At 45.5% G+C, this 19,469-nt stretch overlaps 1 protein-coding gene across 10 annotated transcripts in view; it reads right to left on the bottom strand.

Annotated features, from left to right (window-relative positions):
• Positions 1-17,062: 17,062 nt before the first annotated feature.
• UBAP2 (ubiquitin associated protein 2) overlaps positions 17,063-19,469 on the bottom strand; it is a 97,033-nt gene continuing 94,626 nt past the window's right edge. For all 10 annotated transcript variants that reach the window (XM_040421168.1, XM_040421171.1, XM_040421175.1 and 7 more), the window contains exons 26-28: positions 18,904-18,971; positions 18,622-18,813; positions 17,063-17,455 (exon numbers count right to left, since the gene is read on the bottom strand). In XM_040421168.1, the coding sequence (XP_040277102.1) occupies positions 17,360-17,455; positions 18,622-18,813; positions 18,904-18,971 (356 nt within the window). In that variant the 3' untranslated portion in view covers positions 17,063-17,359. The remainder of the gene's footprint in view (positions 17,456-18,621; positions 18,814-18,903; positions 18,972-19,469) is intronic.

Raw genomic sequence — 19,469 nt, forward strand, 5'->3', positions numbered from 1 at the left:
ACTATTTTTGACTTTTCTGAGCCTGTCAAGTCCTTCTTTTGACCCATTTTGCCAAAGGAAAGGAAGTTGCCTAATAATTATGCACACCTAATATAGGGTGTTGATGTCATTAGACCACACCCCTTCTCATTACAGAGATGCACATCACCTAATATGCTTAATTGGTAGTAGGCTTTCGAGCCTATACAGCTTTGAGTAAGACAACATGCATAAAGAGGATGATGTGGTCAAAATACTCATTTGCCTAATAATTCTGCACGCAGTGTATATATATAGAATCTAGCTAGCAGTAACTGATTTCTTTTTTTTAAAGAAAAAAAAAAAGCAGCACAGAAACCTGAGCAGACGCTGTCAGTAATTTACAGTACTGACCAACGCTCAGCAGGTGCAGGAGGAACCACGCATGCAGACGGCACGTGCGTGGGTTCGAAAATCTACACTAGTACTAACTAAAATTTACTTTTTATATATATATATTTATGGATATGTGTATATATATATATATATATATATATATATATATATATATATAGCTCAAGGAAAAAAGGCGGCACTGGTACAAAATCAAGTAAAGTTAGGGCGCACGTCCCAAGGGGAATAGGCTTCTTACCCCAATGTATAGATCCAGAAAAACGGGCGGCACTCCAAAGGATAAAAGTAAGTGAACCTTTATTCACCCAGGTGGTGCAACGTGTCGGCTCTACACTTGAGCCTTTTTTTAAGCCTTGAAAAAGGCTCAAGTGTAGAGCCGAAACGTTGCACCACCTGGGTGAATAAAGGTTCACTTACTTTTATCCTTTGGAGTGCCGCCCGTTTTTCTGGATATATATATATATATATATATATATATATATATATATATATCTAGCTGGCACTAACTAAAAATCTAACTAAAAAACACAAGTGCTGATCAGCCAGTCACAGCACGCACACAGAAAAAGTGGTGTAGAGCTAGAAAAGAAAAAAAATTAAAAATAAAAGGCAAAAAAAATATATAAAAGGACAGACTGGAGTCCACCGGGGAGGGGAGGGGGGGATAGGGACAGGGAATGGGGATCTGAAACTGCTGCAGATGAGCAAAGGAAAATCACTGCAGCTGTTCCACATGCTGTCCTTCTTCTTCTTCTTCTGAGAGCAGTGAAAAGCAGTGATTTATGTGGTAGTACCACAAGTCTTAGCCAACAACGAGCAGCACAGAGGTGCACAGGTCCTCTCTGCAAGCAGTCACCAAGCTAGTATGGCTGCCTGCAGAGAGGCACTAACTGTTCGTTTCAACTGTATGGCGCTGCCATTGGCTGGAGCGTTGTTCCACCTCTAGCCAAGCCCCCCTGCAGCACCATACCATTGCCGGCGCTGCGATGGGCTGGTCTTCACCAACCAGTCATTTGCAGCGATCGGGGCTGCAGGGGGCGTTTCAGCGTGATCTGCATTACGGACAAGGATAGGACTGTCCTGTTATGTGCTGGATGTTCCGTTCCTTAGAATGCACACAGCCGGTATCTGTGTTTTGTGGATCTGCAATTTAGGGACTGCAGAACAGGCAATGGCCGTGTGCATGAGCCCTAAGGCCCCTTTCACACGGGCGAGTATTCCGCGCGGATGTGATGCGTGAGGTGAACGCATTGCACCCGCACTGAATACCGACCCATTCATTTCTATGGGGCTGTTCACATGAGCGGTGATTTTCACGCATCACTTGAGCGTTGCGTGAAAATCGCAGCATGCTCTATATTCTGCGTTTTTCATGCAACGCAGGCCCCATAGAAGTGAATGGGGTTGTGTGAAAATCGCAAGCATCGGCAAGCAAGTGCGGATGCAGTGCGATTTTCACGCACGGTTGCTAGGAGACGATCGGGATGGAGACCCGATCATTATTATTTTGCCTTATAACATAGTTATAAGGGAAAATAATAGCATTCTGAATACAGAATGCATAGTAAAACATCGCTGGAGGGGTTAAAAAATAAATAAATAATAATTTAACTCACCTTAGTCCACTTGCTCGCGCAGCCCGGCATCCCTCCTTCTGTCTTCATCTGATCTCTGTGCAGCAACAGGACCTGTGGTGACGTCACTCTGATCATCACATGATCTTTTACCATGGTGATGGATCATGTGATGACCGGAATGACGTCACCACAGGTCCTGTTGCTGCACAGAGATCAGATGAAGACAGAAGGAGATGCCGGGCTGCGGGATCAAGTGGACTAAGGTAAGTTAAATATTTTATTTTTTTAACCCCTCCAGCGCTATTGTACTATGCATTCTGTATTCAGAATGCTATTATGTTCCCTTATAACCATGTTATAAGGGAAAATAATACAATCTACAGAACGCCGATCCCAAGCCTGAACTTCTGTGAAGAAGTTCGGGTACCAAACACGCGCGATTTTTCTCACGCGAGTGCAAAACGCATTACAATGTTTTGCACTCGTGCGGAAAAATCGCGGGTGTTCCCGTAACGCACCCGCACATTTTCCCGCAATGCCCGTCTGAAAGGGGCCTTACACTCACCTTGCCAATCCCCCAGACATTCCCGATCCGATGCTTCCTTGGTTTCCCCACCAATATGCAGTATATAAAATATGTAGGGGAGATTTTATCATGAGGGCGATATATGAAGTCAGTTTTGCTTGAGTCTGTGCTGGAATAATTTATCAAACGTCGCACACTATTTGTAAAATTTTTTGCATTTTTAAACACATTGCTATTGTCTAGATTTTTTTTGCAGTTTTCATATGCCCCCTCGCCGAAGTGAAAGTAAAAAAAAAAGTGCCTTCTCTATCTAATTATTCCGACTTTCCCACCCCCTTTTCAGAACTGTAGTAAGTGGTGTAAAAATGCAGAAAGTCACAACATTTTGGCAACAGTGACCCCAGGCACCCTGGATTTTAAAGCCAGAATTCTGGGGAGCAGAGCTTGATAAGTTTCTCCCATAGTATTTTATTTTATTTTTTTAACATTGAGGTCGATGAACGATGTAGTCATAGGCATTTGTCGGAGGTGTATGTCGGAGGTGTATGGAGGGAAATCCTCCAAAGCATACTGACAAATGCAGGGTGAATGCGCCCTTACTGTTATCTCTCCCCCAGTACAGCTGGTGGCCCCAGGAGAGAATACAGGAACGTTTCTTTATTTTATCGCTTACCATTGTTACATTTTGGGCTGTAGTGCTTACCGGGCCCACAGTTAAGATACAGAAACTTTTCTTCATGTTACCAGCCCTCTTCCATGACGATTGATGTTGGAGGAAAACATATTAAAACACAAAGGATTGCGTATTTTAGGGTGTCATTTATCACTGCACTCTTCCCCTTTAACTGGGGCTGCTATACAGCCATAAGTAAAGGAAAACCAAAAAATAACACATCATAGTGGGTAATTTTACATTACAGCGAGTCACTCAGAAAGTCTAAAAAAGTCCTTTGTGGACATTGTCTCCATATGACCGGTTAGATACGCTTTGTTTTTCCAAAAGAAACCTTATCAGCTGGTAACATGGTTCCACCTAGTGTCCACAAGCTGAAATTTCATGTAAAAGGCATAAGGCTACTTTCACACTAGCGTTCGGAGCGGATCCGTCTGGTGTCTGCACAGACGGATCCGCTCCTATAATGCAAACGATGGTATCCGTTCAGAACGGATCCGTCTGCATTATATTTCACAAAAAATTCTAAGTCTGAAAGTTAGTCAGACGGATCCGTCCAGACTTTACATTGAAAGTCAATGGGGGACGGATCCGTTTGCAATTGCACCATATTGTGTCAACTTCAAACGGATCCGTCCCCATTGACTTACATTGTAAGTCTGGACAGATCCGTTTGGCTCCACACGGCCAGGCGGACACCCGAACGCTGCAAGCTGCGTTCGGGTGTCCGCCTGCTGAGCGGAACAGAGGCCAAGCGGGGCCAGACTGATGTATTCTGAGCGGATCCGCGTCCACTCAGAATGCATTGGGGCTGGACGGATGCGTTCGGGGCCGCTTGTGAGAGCCTTCAAACGGAGCTCACAAGCGGAACCCCGAACGCAAGTGTGAAAGTACCCTGCATTAGGTGTGAATCCGTCTGGTATCTGCACAGACGGATCCGCACCTATAATGCAAACGCTTAGATCCGTTTGCATTACCATGAAAAAAAAAAAAAAAAAAAAAAAAATTGTTATTTTTTTTTTTGTTCATGATAATGCAAACGGATCCGTTTTGACTTTACATTGAAAGTCAATGGGGGACGGATCCGTTTGAAAATTGAGCCATATTGTGTCAACTTCAAACGGATCCGTCCCCATTGACTTACATTGTAAGTCTGGACGGATCCGTTTGCCTCCGCACGGCCAGGCGGACACCCGAACGCTGCAAGCTGCGTTCAGGGGTCCGCCTGCTGAGCGGAGCGGAGGACAAACGGAGCCAGACTGATGCATTCTGAGCGGATCCACGTCCACTCAGAATGCATTAGGGCTGGACGGATCCGTTCGGGGCCGCTTGTGAGAGCCTTCAAACGGAGCTCACAAGCGGAACCCCGAACGCTAGTGTGAAAGTAGTCGAACACTTAAAACCATACATATCCTTTAATGGTCACTCTGCCCTATTCAATGGAGAGTAACCAAGGGGAGCTTGTGTGTATACAGGGAGTGCAGAATTATTAGGCAAGTTGTATTTTTGAGGATTAATTTTATTATTGAACAACAACCATGTTCTCAATGAACCCAAAAAACTCATTAATATCAAAGCTGAATATTTTTGGAAGTAGTTTTTAGTTTGTTTTTAGTTTTAGCTATTTTAGGGGGATATCTGTGTGTGCAGGTGACTATTACTGTGCATAATTATTAGGCAACTTAACAAAAAACAAATATATACCCATTTCAATTATTTATTTTTACCAGTGAAACCAATATAACATCTCAACATTCACAAATATACATTTCTGACATTCAAAAACAAAACAAAAACAAATCAGTGACTAATATAGCCACCTTTCTTTGCAAGGACACTCAAAAGCCTGCCATCAATGGATTCTGTCAGTGTTTTGATCTGTTCGCCATCAACATTGCGTGCAGCAGCAACCACAGCCTCCCAGACACTGTTCAGAGAGGTGTACTGTTTTCCCTCCTTGTAAATCTCACATTTGATGATGGACCACAGGTTCTCAATGGGGTTCAGATCAGGTGAACAAGGAGGCCATGTCATTAGATTTTCTTCTTTTATACCCTTTCTTGCCAGCCACGCTGTGGAGTACTTGGACGCGTGTGATGGAGCATTGTCCTGCATGAAAATCATGTTTTTCTTGAAGGATGCAGACTTCTTCCTGTACCACTGCTTGAAGAAGGTGTCTTCCAGAAACTGGCAGTAGGACTGGGAGTTGAGCTTGACTCCATCCTCAACCCGAAAAGGCCCCACAAGCTCATCTTTGATGATACCAGCCCAAACCAGTACTCCACCTCCACCTTGCTGGCGTCTGAGTCGGACTGGAGCTCTCTGCCCTTTACCAATCCAGCCACGGGCCCATCCATCTGGCCCATCAAGACTCACTCTCATTTCATAAGTCCATAAAACCTTAGAAAAATCAGTCTTGAGATATTTCTTGGCCCAGTCTTGACATTTCAGCTTGTGTGTCTTGTTCAGTGGTGGTCGTCTTTCAGCCTTTCTTACCTTGGCCATGTCTCTGAGTATTGCACACCTTGTGCTTTTGGGCACTCCAGTGATGTTGCAGCTCTGAAATATGGCCAAACTGGTGGCAAGTGGCATCTTGGCAGCTGCACGCTTGACTTTTCTCAGTTCATGGGCAGTTATTTTGCGCCTTGGTTTTTCCACACGCTTCTTGCGACCCTGTTGACTATTTTGAATGAAACGCTTGATTGTTCGATGATCACGCTTCAGAAGCTTTGCAATTTTAAGAGTGCTGCATCCCTCTGCAAGATATCTCTCTACTTTTGACTTTTCTGAGCCTGTCAAGTCCTTCTTTTGACCCATTTTGCCAAAGGAAAGGAAGTTGCCTAATAATTATGCACCCCTAATATAGGGTGTTGATGTCATTAGACCACAACCCTTCTCATTACAGAGATGCACATCACCTAATATGCTTAATTGGTAGTAGGCTTTCGAGCCTATACAGCTTGGAGTAAGACAACATGCATAAAGAGGATGATGTGGTCAAAATACTCGCCTAATAATTCTGCACGCAGTGTAGTTTTCATCTTGTTTGGGCCATTGGGGAACAAGGGAAACCGTGGGTATAGGGAGTTGCCACAAGGAGGCGTTATCTCCTCCTCCTACGCAGGTTGTACCGAGTCTACAGGCAGTGAGCTAATCAATTTTAGCTTAAAAGGGGTTGTCCGTCTCACTTCAGCAAATGGCATTTATCATGTAGAGAAAGTAAATACCAGGCACTTACTAATGTATTGTGATTGTCCATATTGTCTCCTTTGCTGGGTGGATTCATTTTTCCATCACATTATACACAGCTTGTTTCCATGATTATGACCACCCTGCATCCAGCAGTGGTGGTCGTGCTTGCACACTATAGGAAAAGGGACCGCCTTTGCAGACTGCCACAGTCCCAGCCACCAGAGAGGTCAGAGCTTTATTCTATAGTGTGCAGGCGCGACCACTGTTACTGAATTGGAGGGAGGTCGTGACCCTTGGATACGAGCAGTGATGGAAAAATGAATCCAGCCATCAAAGGAAGCAATATGGAAAATCAGAATACATTAGTAAGTGGCTTGTATTAATCTAATTGCACGGTGACTAGGGTAAGATGGCTGCTTTGCCTGGCAGGCAGCCATCTTAACTAAGGGCCCAGGCTAGGGCTGCAGCCCTTCGACTATTTTTCTAATTGAGTATTCTATTGATTAATCCAACGATTAATCGAGTACTCTAATAACAAAAAACTAATTAAAATAATGTTTTTCTTTATAAAAACTCATCAGCCCCCCGTGCCTTCAGCTGCCCCCCATGCCATCAGGTTCCCCTCTAGTGCCATCAGCTGACCCCCCCCAGTGCCATTAGCTTCCTCTCAGTGCCATTAGCTGCCCCTTGCCACCCGCTTGCCCCCCAGTGTCACCAGCTCGCCCTCCTAGCCATGTCCCCAGCGCCAGTACTTACCTTTCCTGTAGGGGAGCCACTCCACAGCTCCTCCATCTTCTTCTCCGCGCACTGCACTGTCATCCTGACGTCACACAGCGTCGGGTCATAGTGTGCGCTTACGTGTACTATGACCTGACAATGTGTCAGGATACAGTGCAGCGCGGTGCGGGCCGGCGGGTGACCTCGGAGATGTGAGTAACAGCAAGCGCTTCACTCCCGCTCAGTGGTCACATGACACAAACGAATCCACGATGCCAAAAATTTGCATCGAGGATTTTTTTGTGTCGAGTTACTCGATTCAATCGAGTAATCGTTTCAGCCCTAGCCCAGGCCCTAGACCCCCCCGGCAGCCCCAATCAGTGCACACCAGGCAATTGCAGCTCCTGCACTGTAAAAACTAGTGACGGGGCTGCAGGAGGGTGTGAGAATAGCACCAATCACCCGTGAGGTTAGACAGCGGACACCAGTATTTGGTGTCCCCTGTCAACCCTGCGATTAACTGGTATACTATCTCAGCCAATGGCAACTCTGGAGGAGTAGAGGGAACAGGAAGAATCCCTCTACATGACGTGCCCTGGATGTGCATCCCTCAAATCTCCATCAACTGCAAGATGCTATCCTATCAATATGGGCCAACATTTCTAAAGAATGCTATCAGCACCTTGTGGAATCAATGCCACGTAGAATTAAGGCAGTTCTGAAGGCAAAAGGGGGTCCAACACCATATTAGTATGGTGTTCCTAATAATTCTTTAGGTGAGTGTATATGTGAATCATCTAGCTAAATAATTGGCTCAAGCATTCTTCTACAGTCTATACATCCTTCTTCACATGCCCCCCCCCCCCCTCCTCACTGCTGAGATACAGACAGCTCGGAGAAAAGGGGAAGGCACTGCTTAGATAAGGAAGAAGCAGCTTAAAGTAACTACATAAGAAAATCAATCTAGTTACATAAAAAAATGAAAGAAAGATATTCACACTTCTCTATCAGTCCCACTTGAATCTCATTCTTTCCCTAAACCTAAACATCTATCCTAATGCTCCGACTCATCTTCACCAGCTTCCATGATAACCTATTCTTAATGAATAGGCTCCCATGACACTGGACTTAATCATGGGGAAGTCAGATGATCTTTCCCTAATTTGCCCTGACGTCATATGGGGGGAGACTGGACGTCATCAGTGCTCCTGATTTTTCTGGATCGAAGTCTTCATACAACTTTCCCATCATCATCTCTGGTGTGGCCTCGTCAACTGCCTTGCTGAACAATTTCTTTACACAGGGAATAACACAGGAGATAATTAGTACAAGCAAAATTAAAACCATGATGATGATGATACCAATTTGCAACAACATCTGCTTCCAATTTTTAAACCACTTCTCTAGCCCTCCTGTCCACGAATTGTCTATACCCTTTTTAATTCTTCAGATAGGGAGATCAATCCCTTTAAAGCATTCATGACCTGCCCTTGGGCCCTAGATTATCGGGTATGACAGTACAGCAGGATTCTCCTATCATTTTGCAAACTCCTTTTTTCGCCAGCAACATGTCCAAAGCCATCCTGTTCTGGAATGCCATAGAACAATTGGGTCCCACCAGTACTATTATACCTTTTAGGGCATCCCGAGTGTAATTCACAAAGCGTTACTGGTTATAGCAGATATAATTTATCCAATATTTACTTTTGCTTACCACAATTATTGGAAATATAGATTCGAAACCTGCTGCAACTTGATTCTGTGCTTAAAATTATTCAGGGACCCCCACTTGGGACTCCAATGACATTTATATATACATGGGTGTCCAAACTACCACCTGGAATAGTCTCCAGCTTTTTCCTTGTCCCTATCTGCCCTTGGGATTTTGGAGACTGCTGTATATGACTTATGACCTTTTCAGGGGTGTCAAAAATATGGGAGGGCATCAATACCATGGCTAATGACCATGGAACACTGACCATGCCATTCTACCTCAATTTTTGTTCTCAATTTCATGTCTGCACATATCCATATTATATCTCCTAGGCAGTGATGGCCAGTTCGCAGTGTTCGCCGACGAACACATGCGATCTGCCATCTTCACTCCCAAGTCCGGCGATGCAGAGGTAAGTCCTTACCTGTGCCTGCGCCGTGAGCCGCTCTGAAAAACATGCGGTCACCGGGAGCAGGCAGTTCCGAGAACTGCGAACTGGCCATCACTGCTCCTAGGGCCTGGATTTGATTTACCAAATGGATTTTGTACTCCTGTCCAGTGGTATTTACTATCTCACCACAATATCCTTCTGGGAATTTTCCCATCTCTTTCCCTTCCTTACCCTCTATCTCGAAACAAGTGTAGTTGCCATTGTATATATTAATGCCAGTCATCATGGGGCCTTTATTAAGAAGAGGGTACTGGCTTTTCCATTGTTTGCACGCTATCTCATTAGATGTGGAGTTGGTGTATAGACCAAGAGGGAGATGCAGAGGAACCGTACCCAGGTGGGGCCTGGCTGCAGCACAAGTGATGCATGCACTCCTATTGTCCTGGGCTGTAGTATATCTCACCCAGTCAAGCCACCAGGGCTTTTTTTCTCAGAGAAAAGGTGGTGGAACTCACCCCCCCTCCCCTGGCCACGCCCCTACCCAACCCTAGGACCGCCCCCTCCCCGCCCCTAAGACCGCCCCCTACCCACCCCTAGGACCGCCCCCTCTACCCAACCCTAGGACCGCAAGTAAAATTTGGGGGGGGGGGGGGGGGGGCTATAAAAGTCCAGCCCAGCAAAGAAACCCCCCAGATGGGGATGGCACTGGATCTGGGGATGGCACTGTTAATGGGGTGATCTGATAACAGTGCCATCCACAAACCCCCCCACCCCATAACAGTGCCATCCACAGACCCCCCCCCCCACCCCATAACAGTGCCATCCACAGACACCCCCACCCCATAACAGTGCCATCCAGAGACCCCCCCACCCCATAACAGTGCCATCCACAAACCCCCCCACCCCATAACAGTGCCATCCACAGACACCCCCACCCCATAACAGTGCCATCCACAGACCCCCCCACCCCATAACAGTGCCATCCAGAGACCCCCCCACCCCATAACAGTGCCATCCACAAACCCCCCCACCCCATAACAGTGCCATCCACAGACACCCCCACCCCATAACAGTGCCATCCACAGACCCCCCCCACCCCATAACAGTGCCATCCATAGACCCCCCCCCACCCCATAACAGTGCCATCCACAGACCCCCCCCCCCCCCCACCCCATAACAGTGCCATTCACAGACCCCCCCACCCCTGCCCCTCAGTAGTATAACATTCAATGTATTTGTACTCACAGCCGGCTACTGACATCGTAATCCAGGCCGGCCGGGTAGACGAGCGGCAGCGTCACTGACTGACGTCACGTGAGTGCGCCGCCTACTTTATGAATGAAGCAGGCGGCCCAGGCAGGTGACGTCAGTCAGTGACGCTGCCGCTCGTCTGCCCGGCCGGCCTGGATTACGATGTCAGTAGCCGGCTGTGAGTACAAATACATTGAATGTTATACTACTGAGGGGCAGCAGGAATCATTATTCATTTCATTAAACATTTTATAAGTCTCTACTGGAGCTGCGGGGCCGGAGCACAGTGAACGCACCGGCCCCCAGCTCCTCCTCCCAGTCCCTCCCCGCTGATACATCGCAGCTTGCGATGTCAAAAGGTGGCGGAACGCCGTTCCGGTGCGTTCCGCCAGAAAAAAAGCCCTGCAAGCCACACATTATGATCTGTAAACCCAGTTTCTGTGACTAAGGTTTCTTTCACAGTGTAGGGTTTTCTTACCTCCTGACTGCGAACAAGGGGTAGCAGGGGATTTCCAGGGGTTGGAGTGGGGCAAGTGAACTTAATTGCCAAATCCTTTAAGTAGAACTGTCCCCAAGGTTTATACCCTCTATAGTTTGATGGGTATCTTCTGAGTGCATATATGCCCAGGTCTGTCCGTTGTGGGTTCTGCAATGTTAGGGTCAGAGGGTAGCATTTTTTGGGGACCCTTGCAGGTTATAGCATTTGGATATGGCTGACAACTTCTAAGCCGGGTTTTCCCCACATTCCAGTCAAATAGATGCATTCTTTGTAGTAGGTTCTTTCCCTGTTTGTCCTTACTTTTTAGGGCCTTCTTGGGCCTATACCCCCAATCTACCCCTGTGTTAGTGATGACATTAGACCAGGAGGAACAGTAAGTGTTACTTGTTTCAGTACCACAAACATAAAACTGGAACCGCTGATAATCCCACATCATCAAATCATAACATCTGCAATCAGCAATATCACAGTAATCAAAGTCATATACTTGGAGCTCTTTGGTAAAATTGACCAAGACGACCAAAGGCTCTCTATCTGAATATGGTTCCCAATAATGACATTTCAGAGGAGGTTTTGGGCACCCATAATTCCAGAAGCATTTATCTGAGCTTACATAACCCCCCCCCCCCCCTCCCATATGATGCATAGAATGAAAAAGGATATCATCCTTTTTCAGGAGGCGGGTCAGGATTCGTGATTCTTTTGCAGTGGGATGTGTGTATCCAAGTCTTCTTTCCCTCTAGTTTCACTGAGGGGGTGGTGGTGAGAAGTACTTGGTAAGGCCTCTCAAATCTGGGTTCCAGTTTCTTTCTGACATGTTTCTTTACCAGGACCCAGTCTCCGGGCTGCAACTTGTGGCTTCCAGGAATCTGTTCAGGATCTAGAATTGAAGAAAAAACTCGAAAATGTAGATCAGTCAAATGTTTACATAGAGCAGTCACATAATCAACTAGACAGTCATACTGAAATGCAAGCTCTTCTGTAAAATACTGTCCTACCTTAGGGTCACTGCCAAAGAGGATCTCAAAGGGGGATAGCTTCTCTTTACCCTTTGGTGTATGACGTACACTGGCCAAGGCAATTGGGAGGGTTTCTGGCCATGGTTTGCCAGTCTCTTGGGCCATCTTCAGCTTCTGTAGTTTCAGCGTGCCTCTCATTCTTTCGACTTTTCCGCTGCTCTGTGGTTTGTATGGTGTATGAAAGGCCAAGTGCATCTGCAGAGCTGTCCATATTTCCTGTGCGATGTCTGCAGTGAAAGCAGTCTCTTGATCACTCTCAATCACTTCAGGTTCCCATTTGTAATGTCCCTGTTGTCCACATCCATAGAAGGTGATAGAGGCTCTCTGCGCCGAATCCTGAAATCTTCCTTTTCCCCTGGGCCCTTCCCAGCTAACCATAACAAGGTGAGCTCAAGGGGCTGTCTCAATGCTTTTTGCTATTAGTACAGGTGTTTCCAGGTTGACAGTCCGATACTCTGGGCAGGCAACTTTTAAGGCTTTTTGGATGGGTGGTTTTAACACATCCATGAAGGCACTAGACAACATTCTTGCTTGAACATCTGTTCCATCTTGTTAGCAAATTTTTCTACAGATTCATTTTTGTCCTGCTTCATGTCTTGTATCTGAGTAGCTTGATCAGCCAATTTTGCCCTTGCCCATTCCTCCAACTTCTGACTAAATTCCTCCCCTGACTCATATGTCCTTAGGTGTTCTTCTGATGCATACACTGGGAGGTTTAATTCTCGCTGCATGGTGGGCCAGAAAGAGTCCCCTGCTTTGATTTGTACCAGCCCAGACAAGTCCCTCCATGCAGCTGAATGTGTCTTCCTTATCTGCTCTATTGCTCTGTAGAAAGGCATAGGCTGCTGCTCTGGGTCCGAGAGTGAGTTCACCAAATTAGTGGCTTGGGTAGGACGAAATGTAGCATATCTTCCTCCTGCTTTGTATTCCTCATTGGACTTGGCCGTTGAGGTCTGGACTAGTGTTGAGCGAACCCGAACTGTAAAGGATTTTTGGAACCCGGACCCGAACTTTTCAGTAAAGGTTCGGGTTCAGTGTTTGACGAGTTAATGGCGCTTTTTGAAAGGCTGCAGAGCAGCCAATCAACAAACGTTTAACTCGTGTGCCCTTAAAAGCCATCACATCCATGCCTACTAATAGCATGGCTGTGATTGGCCAGTGCAGCATGTGACCCAGCCTCTATATAAGCTGGAGTCACGTAGCACTGCACGTCACTCTGCTGTGCTTAGTGTAGGGATAGGATGCTGCTGCTGTGAGAGAGAGAATAGGAAAGAATCTTTTATTAGACATGCTTGTTTAACTCGGCGATCTACAGCAATTTTGTTTTACGGGTGCAGTGCACAATTTTTTTTTTACCCTGCCCTGGGCCCAGTGACACAGAAAAAGAACTTTTCGCCATCTGTTAGTTAGGTGGGCGTCGGCGGCCATTTTATGCAAGTTCAGTGCACCAGAACAGCATATGTGCTTTTGTGACAGTCAAATAAAAGCTTAAAATACTGCCATAATATTCTGGGTTTAAAAAAACACCCATTTTTGGCAATACCCTACATCTGGGGCCTTTGCTGCATTTGTCAGTGTGAAATACAAGCTTGAATTACTGCAATTATATCCTGCTATTAAAAAAAACACCCATTTTGGGCAAAATACTTAATTTGTGTCCTTTGCTGCATCTGTCAGTGTGAAATACAAGCTTGAATTACTGCAATTATATCCTGCTATTAAAAAAACACCCATTTTGGGCAAAATAATAAGGCTACTTTCACACTAGCGTTCGGGGCTCCGCTTGTGAGTTCCGTTTGAAGGGGCTCACAAGCGGCCCCGAACGGATCCGTCCAGCCCTAATGCATTCTGAATGGATGCGGATCCGCTCAGAATGCATCAGTCTGGCTCCGTTTGTCCTCCGCTCCGCTCAGCAGGCGGACACCTGAACGCAGCTTGCAGCGTTCAGGTGTCCGCCTGGCCGTGCGGAGGCAAACGGATCCGTCCAGACTTACAATGTAAGTCAATGGGGACGGATCCGTTTGAAGTTGACACAGTATGGCTCAATTTTCAAACGGATCCGTCTCCCATTGACTTTCAATGTAAAGTCAAAACGGATCCGTTTGCATTATCATGAACCAAAAAAAAAAAAAAAAAAAAAAAAATTTTCTTTTTTTGTTCATGGTAATGCAAACGGATCCGTTCTGAACAGATCTAAACGTTTGCATTATGGGTGCGGATCCGTCTGGGCACATACCAGACGGATCCGACCTAAACGCAGGTGTGAAAGTAGCCTTAATTTGCGTCCTTTGCTGCATCCGCCAGTGTGAAATACAAGCGTTAGATACTGCTGTTATATTCTGTTATTAGGAAAACACCCATTTTGGGCAAATTAATAAATTTACGGCCTTGGCTGCATCTGCAAGTGTGGAATACAAGCTTGAAATATTGCAGATGCTCTATTGGGTTGAGATCTGGTGACTGTGGGGCCATTTTAGTACAGTGAACTCATTGTCATGTTCAAGAAACCAATTTGAAATGATTCGAGATTTGAGACATGGTGCATTATCCTGCTGGAAGTAGCCATCAGAGGATGGATACATGTTCTCATTCTGTTTACGCCAAATTTGGACTCTACCATTTGAATGTCTCAACAGAAATCGAGACTCATCAGACCAGGCAACATTTTTCCAGTCTTTAACAGTCCAATTTTGGTGAGCTCGTGCAAATTGTAGCCTCTTTTTCCTATTTGTAGTGGAGATGAGTGGTACCCGGTGGGGTCTTCTGCTGTTGTAGCCCATCCGCCTCAAGGTTGTGCGTGTTGTGGCTTCACAAATGCTTTGCTGCATACCTCGGTTGTAACGAGTGGTTATTTCAGTCAACGTTGCTCTTCTATCAGCTTGAATCAGTCGGCCCATTCTCCTCTGACCTCTAGCATCCACAAGGCATTTCTGCCCACAGGACTGCCGCATACTGGATGTTTTTCCCTTTTCACACCATTCTTTGTAAACCCTAGAAATGGTTGTGCGTGAAAATCCCAGTAACTGAGCAGATTGTGAAATACTCAGACCGGCCTGTCTGGCACCAACAACCATGCCACGCTCAAAATTGCTTAAATCACATTTCTTTCCCATTCTGACATTCAGTTTGGAGTTCAGGAGATTGTCTTGACCAGGACCACCCCCCTAAATGCATTGAAGCAACTGCCATGTGATTGGTTGACTAGATAATTGCATTCATGAGAAATAGAACAGGTGTTCCTAATAATTCTTTAGGCGAGTGTATATTAAGGCCTTTTACACTAAGTGCTCATAGGAACCCTCATTAGCGATCAGGCAGTATAAATGTGCTGGCAATTACCCGATGAGTGAGTGAAACGCTCATTCATTGGATAATTGCATCATTCATGCAGTCACAAAAATCACTGCCAGCAGCAGATCGTGTTGTGTAAACAGCATTTGCTGCCAGCAGACAAGTCTGTATAGAGAGATAAGATGGCATTAGCGATTGCTCTTCCCCATACTGTGGAGATCACTGCAAGTAAATGTAGCAAACTCCTCCACTGACGAGCAGGTGCTTGCCAGTAACACTTCCTGCCTGACAATCGCCTGCAAAATTGGCCTGTGTAAAGGGGCCTTTAGGCAGTTTATGGTGGTGAGCTACCGTAAGGGGTGTACGACACCAACAGATTACCTGACCAATTTGTGTCATGTACCGCATCCAGTGGTAGGGAGATTACATCACTTGCGGAAGGAGGGTAAGGCTACTGCATGTACAGCATCCAGCGGTAGTGCAATTACTCCACCTGTGGAAAGGATGTGTGGGGGGGGGGGTAAGGAGTCGTTGTGTACCGCGTCCAGTGGTAGCACGATTACTCTGCCTGAAGAAGGGGTAATGTGACGGGCTGTACAGTATCCGTGGAATTGCAATGACTCAGTCTCTGATCGGGAGTAATGTGACGGCACATATAGTATCCGGTGGAAGTGCAATAACAGTCTGTGGAAGGGGGCAATGCGACAGGCTGTACAGTATTCGGTGGGAGTGGTATTACTCTGCCTTTGGAAGGGATAATGCAACAGCATGTACCAAATCTAGTTTTAGTGCATATACTCCACCTGGAAAGGGTTAATGTGACAGGATAAATATCCAGAGGTGGTGTAATTACTCCACCTGTGGAAGGAGTGACACACCAGGGGTTCACTGGAACCCCGCAGGCTGGAAGGTGCGGCCTAGTAGGCCACAAAGCCAGGACCTCGAGTAGGACCAGGGCCAACGGGAAGGACTTCCGGCTGGAACGGAGTGCAAGAAGAACACAGGAGCATGGACCTCTGAATGGGGACCGAGGGAAGCCCACAGATGTGCCAGCCGAAGGGTGTATGCAGGTGCAATTCTTCTGTCCTATCTACCGGGGATGTTAGTGTGAGTAAAACCCAGGCCTGCAGAGCAGATGTCTGTCTCCTACGGACACTAAACTAAAACGGATTAGCTCAATGTCCACTGGAGGGGTATAGCCGAGAGGAAAAGTTAACACTTTTTGCTTAGTGTTTGCCTTCTGGTGGCAGCAGCCATACATCTTTGCTGTGTCCCCCCCAATAATACAGAGGAGAAATAAAATCTCATCAGACCAAGACTATGTGAAGGGCAATAAAAGGCCCTCAAGGAGACATCAGGAAGACGAGGATGAACTAAGAAGAGGTGGCGTCCGCTGTTCCCAGCTGCATTTCTATGAAAAGACAACGTGCAATGTTCATGTAGTGATCAATACCAGAATTAAACGTACAGAGGACTTGCAGATGATGCTTAGGTTTTATTAAAATAACAAAACAAAAAAATTTATGTCATGATAGTGACGAACAGAACTGTATGGAGTCCACCATTCTTTAATATAAACATTCTGGTTGCAAATGATTATTTTTTTTTTTTAGTTGAGGAGAGATGAATAATAAAATAACTTGGGTGAAGGAGGGGCTGAAACGCAAATATGAGGCAGAAACTTAGCGATTCATCTTTTCTGTCAGAACAGTAACATTTATCAGACTTAAATAGGAGGGGCTTTTCAGTTTTTTTTTCTTTTAAAATGGCACTTTTCTTACAAACCAATGAGCTTAAAACAAAAAAATATATATTATATATTTTTGCACAGATGAGGATGTTAATTTGAATGCCCCCTAAAAAGAAAGAAAAAAAACAAAGAAAAAAAAACCCTGCAAAATGCAGAAAAACACATTTAGGCTCTATTACATTTACAAATACATACATAAATATATTACATACACCAGCAAACCAAAAATAAAGCGGGTAAGTGTCGTGCTACGGACATGTTCGCAGACTGCTCCCGCACAGGTATTTTGGCTGATCACAGTTGTCTCTTCTGTAAAGTATTCAAATTAATGGTGGGGTCCAGGAATGCGCAGTAGCATACTCTTCTTCCGGGCTGCCATGAAACGCATCAGTTTGTCCAGTATGGGGAACTGGTGTAGGCTGTCTTGTTTGCCTGAGTCTTCTGCTGCATGGAGTTTGGTTGGCTTCGTTGACCGGATCCACCCTGATAATGAGGATAAAAGGAAAAGAACAGAATAAGATTAGAGGGAAGGTCAACCTTACTGCCTGGGCTTTGCCTACAACTCCTTGGCCCTGCCCGATTTGTCATGCCGTCGCTCCAGAATTCTGGCTTGAAAAAGTCGCAAAACAAGGCTTTCCCAACTTGCTTGCTCAAAAAATTAGCAAATTTTTGTATTTTTTACACCACCCACTCCAGTTTTGATATATGGGTGGGAAGGTGGGCGTGGTCAGTGAAGTTAATGAGTTTCACTAAATTAATCATTACTTTTTTGAGAAAGTAAATCGAAATATCACTCCAGTAGCAAAGTAGAGTAGGAACACTGAACTAGCTTTTCTAGACAAAAGAAAAAAAGCACTATAAAAAGCGCTTCCATGGCCCCATCCAGCAGAGAGGCCAGCGCTTTTTCTTATAGTGTGCAAGCACTGCCACCGCTGCTGGATTGCTTGTAACCCCTGGAAATGAGCAGTGTATAATGTGATGGTAAAATTAATCAGGCCAGTAAAGGAGGCAATATGGACAATTGCAATACATTAGCAAGTGCCTTGTAATCCCTGAGGATAGGCCATCAAGGATAGGTTATCAATCTGCAGAGCCTCTCATGCTCTATAACATTCTGCCTGCAGATTGCAGTTCATTTTGTGGCAACAGCTCCTCTTTAGGGCTCAAGCACATGAGCGTGTGCCCCATGCTGCGGACCGCAAATAAAAATCAGCAGTGCACTCAGTTTGTGGCTGTAGACCCATAGACTTAAATGAATCCATAATTCACAATATAGAGAGTCTGCACCGCAAAAAACAAAACCATGTTCTATTTTTTTTTTTTTTCTGCAGTGCGGAGGGACGGACCGAAATTCCACAGATTTTGTAGTGCTTCCGATCCGTGCCTCTGCATCGCAAAAAGATAGGTGAAGTCCTAACTTTGGTTGTATCTTGAGGATGCGCACCCATTTAAGTCAATGGATCTGCATTCATGATAAAGCGTGCACACGGCCAGTGCCCACATATTGGACCAGCCGTTTATGGTCTGCAATACGGGCAAGTACACTTGTGTGCATGAGCCCTTAAAAGTGATATTTCTCTGGCAGACAGAAAAGGTGTCCAGCAAGTACAAAAGTACTTTTTTTTTGCAAAGTACTATGAAATTCTCACCTGTCCATCCTGCTGGAGATGGTGATGTAGCAGCTGAGAGTGAGGCTGTTGATGAGCAGGTAGAATATGCAAGAAAGGAGCTGGTGCATAACCTGCAGCAGCCCCAGGATTTAAGGGCCCAGTTGATCCAAGAGCAGAGGGGAGAGTGAAAGGCGGTGGTGTGGCCGCATGGAATCCCTGCTTGTCAAATGTCTGCCAGATACAATGGGATAATGGAATCATTCTTCTGTTAACAAGGTGCCAATGGTGCAGTTATCTACAGATCCCATAACCGATACACACCTGAGTCTTGTTATAGACGGAGCCACTGATATCGGGCACTCCGGCGTTAGTGGAGCTCACAGACACACCTGTATCAGAGATCAACATGGTTAGTGCAAAAAAGTTTAGCCTGAAACCCTTCTTGCGCTCTAATAACTATGTTGCAGGCAGCAGTTCTATTTGCTTTTTAATGTGGGTTATAGCAGATACATCAGTAGAAAATGAACTGAGATCTAAGCCATGAGTCAGTGAAACCCCTATGATTTCTAGGATGCAGGGGTACTAGTTTTTCTTTATATTAGATCTCCTACATAGCTCTTAAAAAAAAATCCTAAAAAAAACACCCTTTACCTCTTCCAGACATTTGATGTACATATACATCATAATGGAGGAAGAGGTTTGTGGAGCTGGCTCATGATCTGCAACTGATTCATACACAGCAGTTGTCAGCTGACATCAAGCCTGCAGTGACAGGGATGGGAAGTGTTGTTGACTGCAGGTTCCCTAACAAAACTGAAAAAAAATCTAATAGCGTTTTCAAAAATTTTATATTTTACAAATTAACAAAAAAATTCACTCCATTTTGC

This window comes from Bufo bufo, chromosome 2 (genome assembly GCF_905171765.1).
Source record: "Bufo bufo chromosome 2, aBufBuf1.1, whole genome shotgun sequence".
NCBI classification, from domain to species: domain Eukaryota; kingdom Metazoa; phylum Chordata; class Amphibia; order Anura; family Bufonidae; genus Bufo; species Bufo bufo.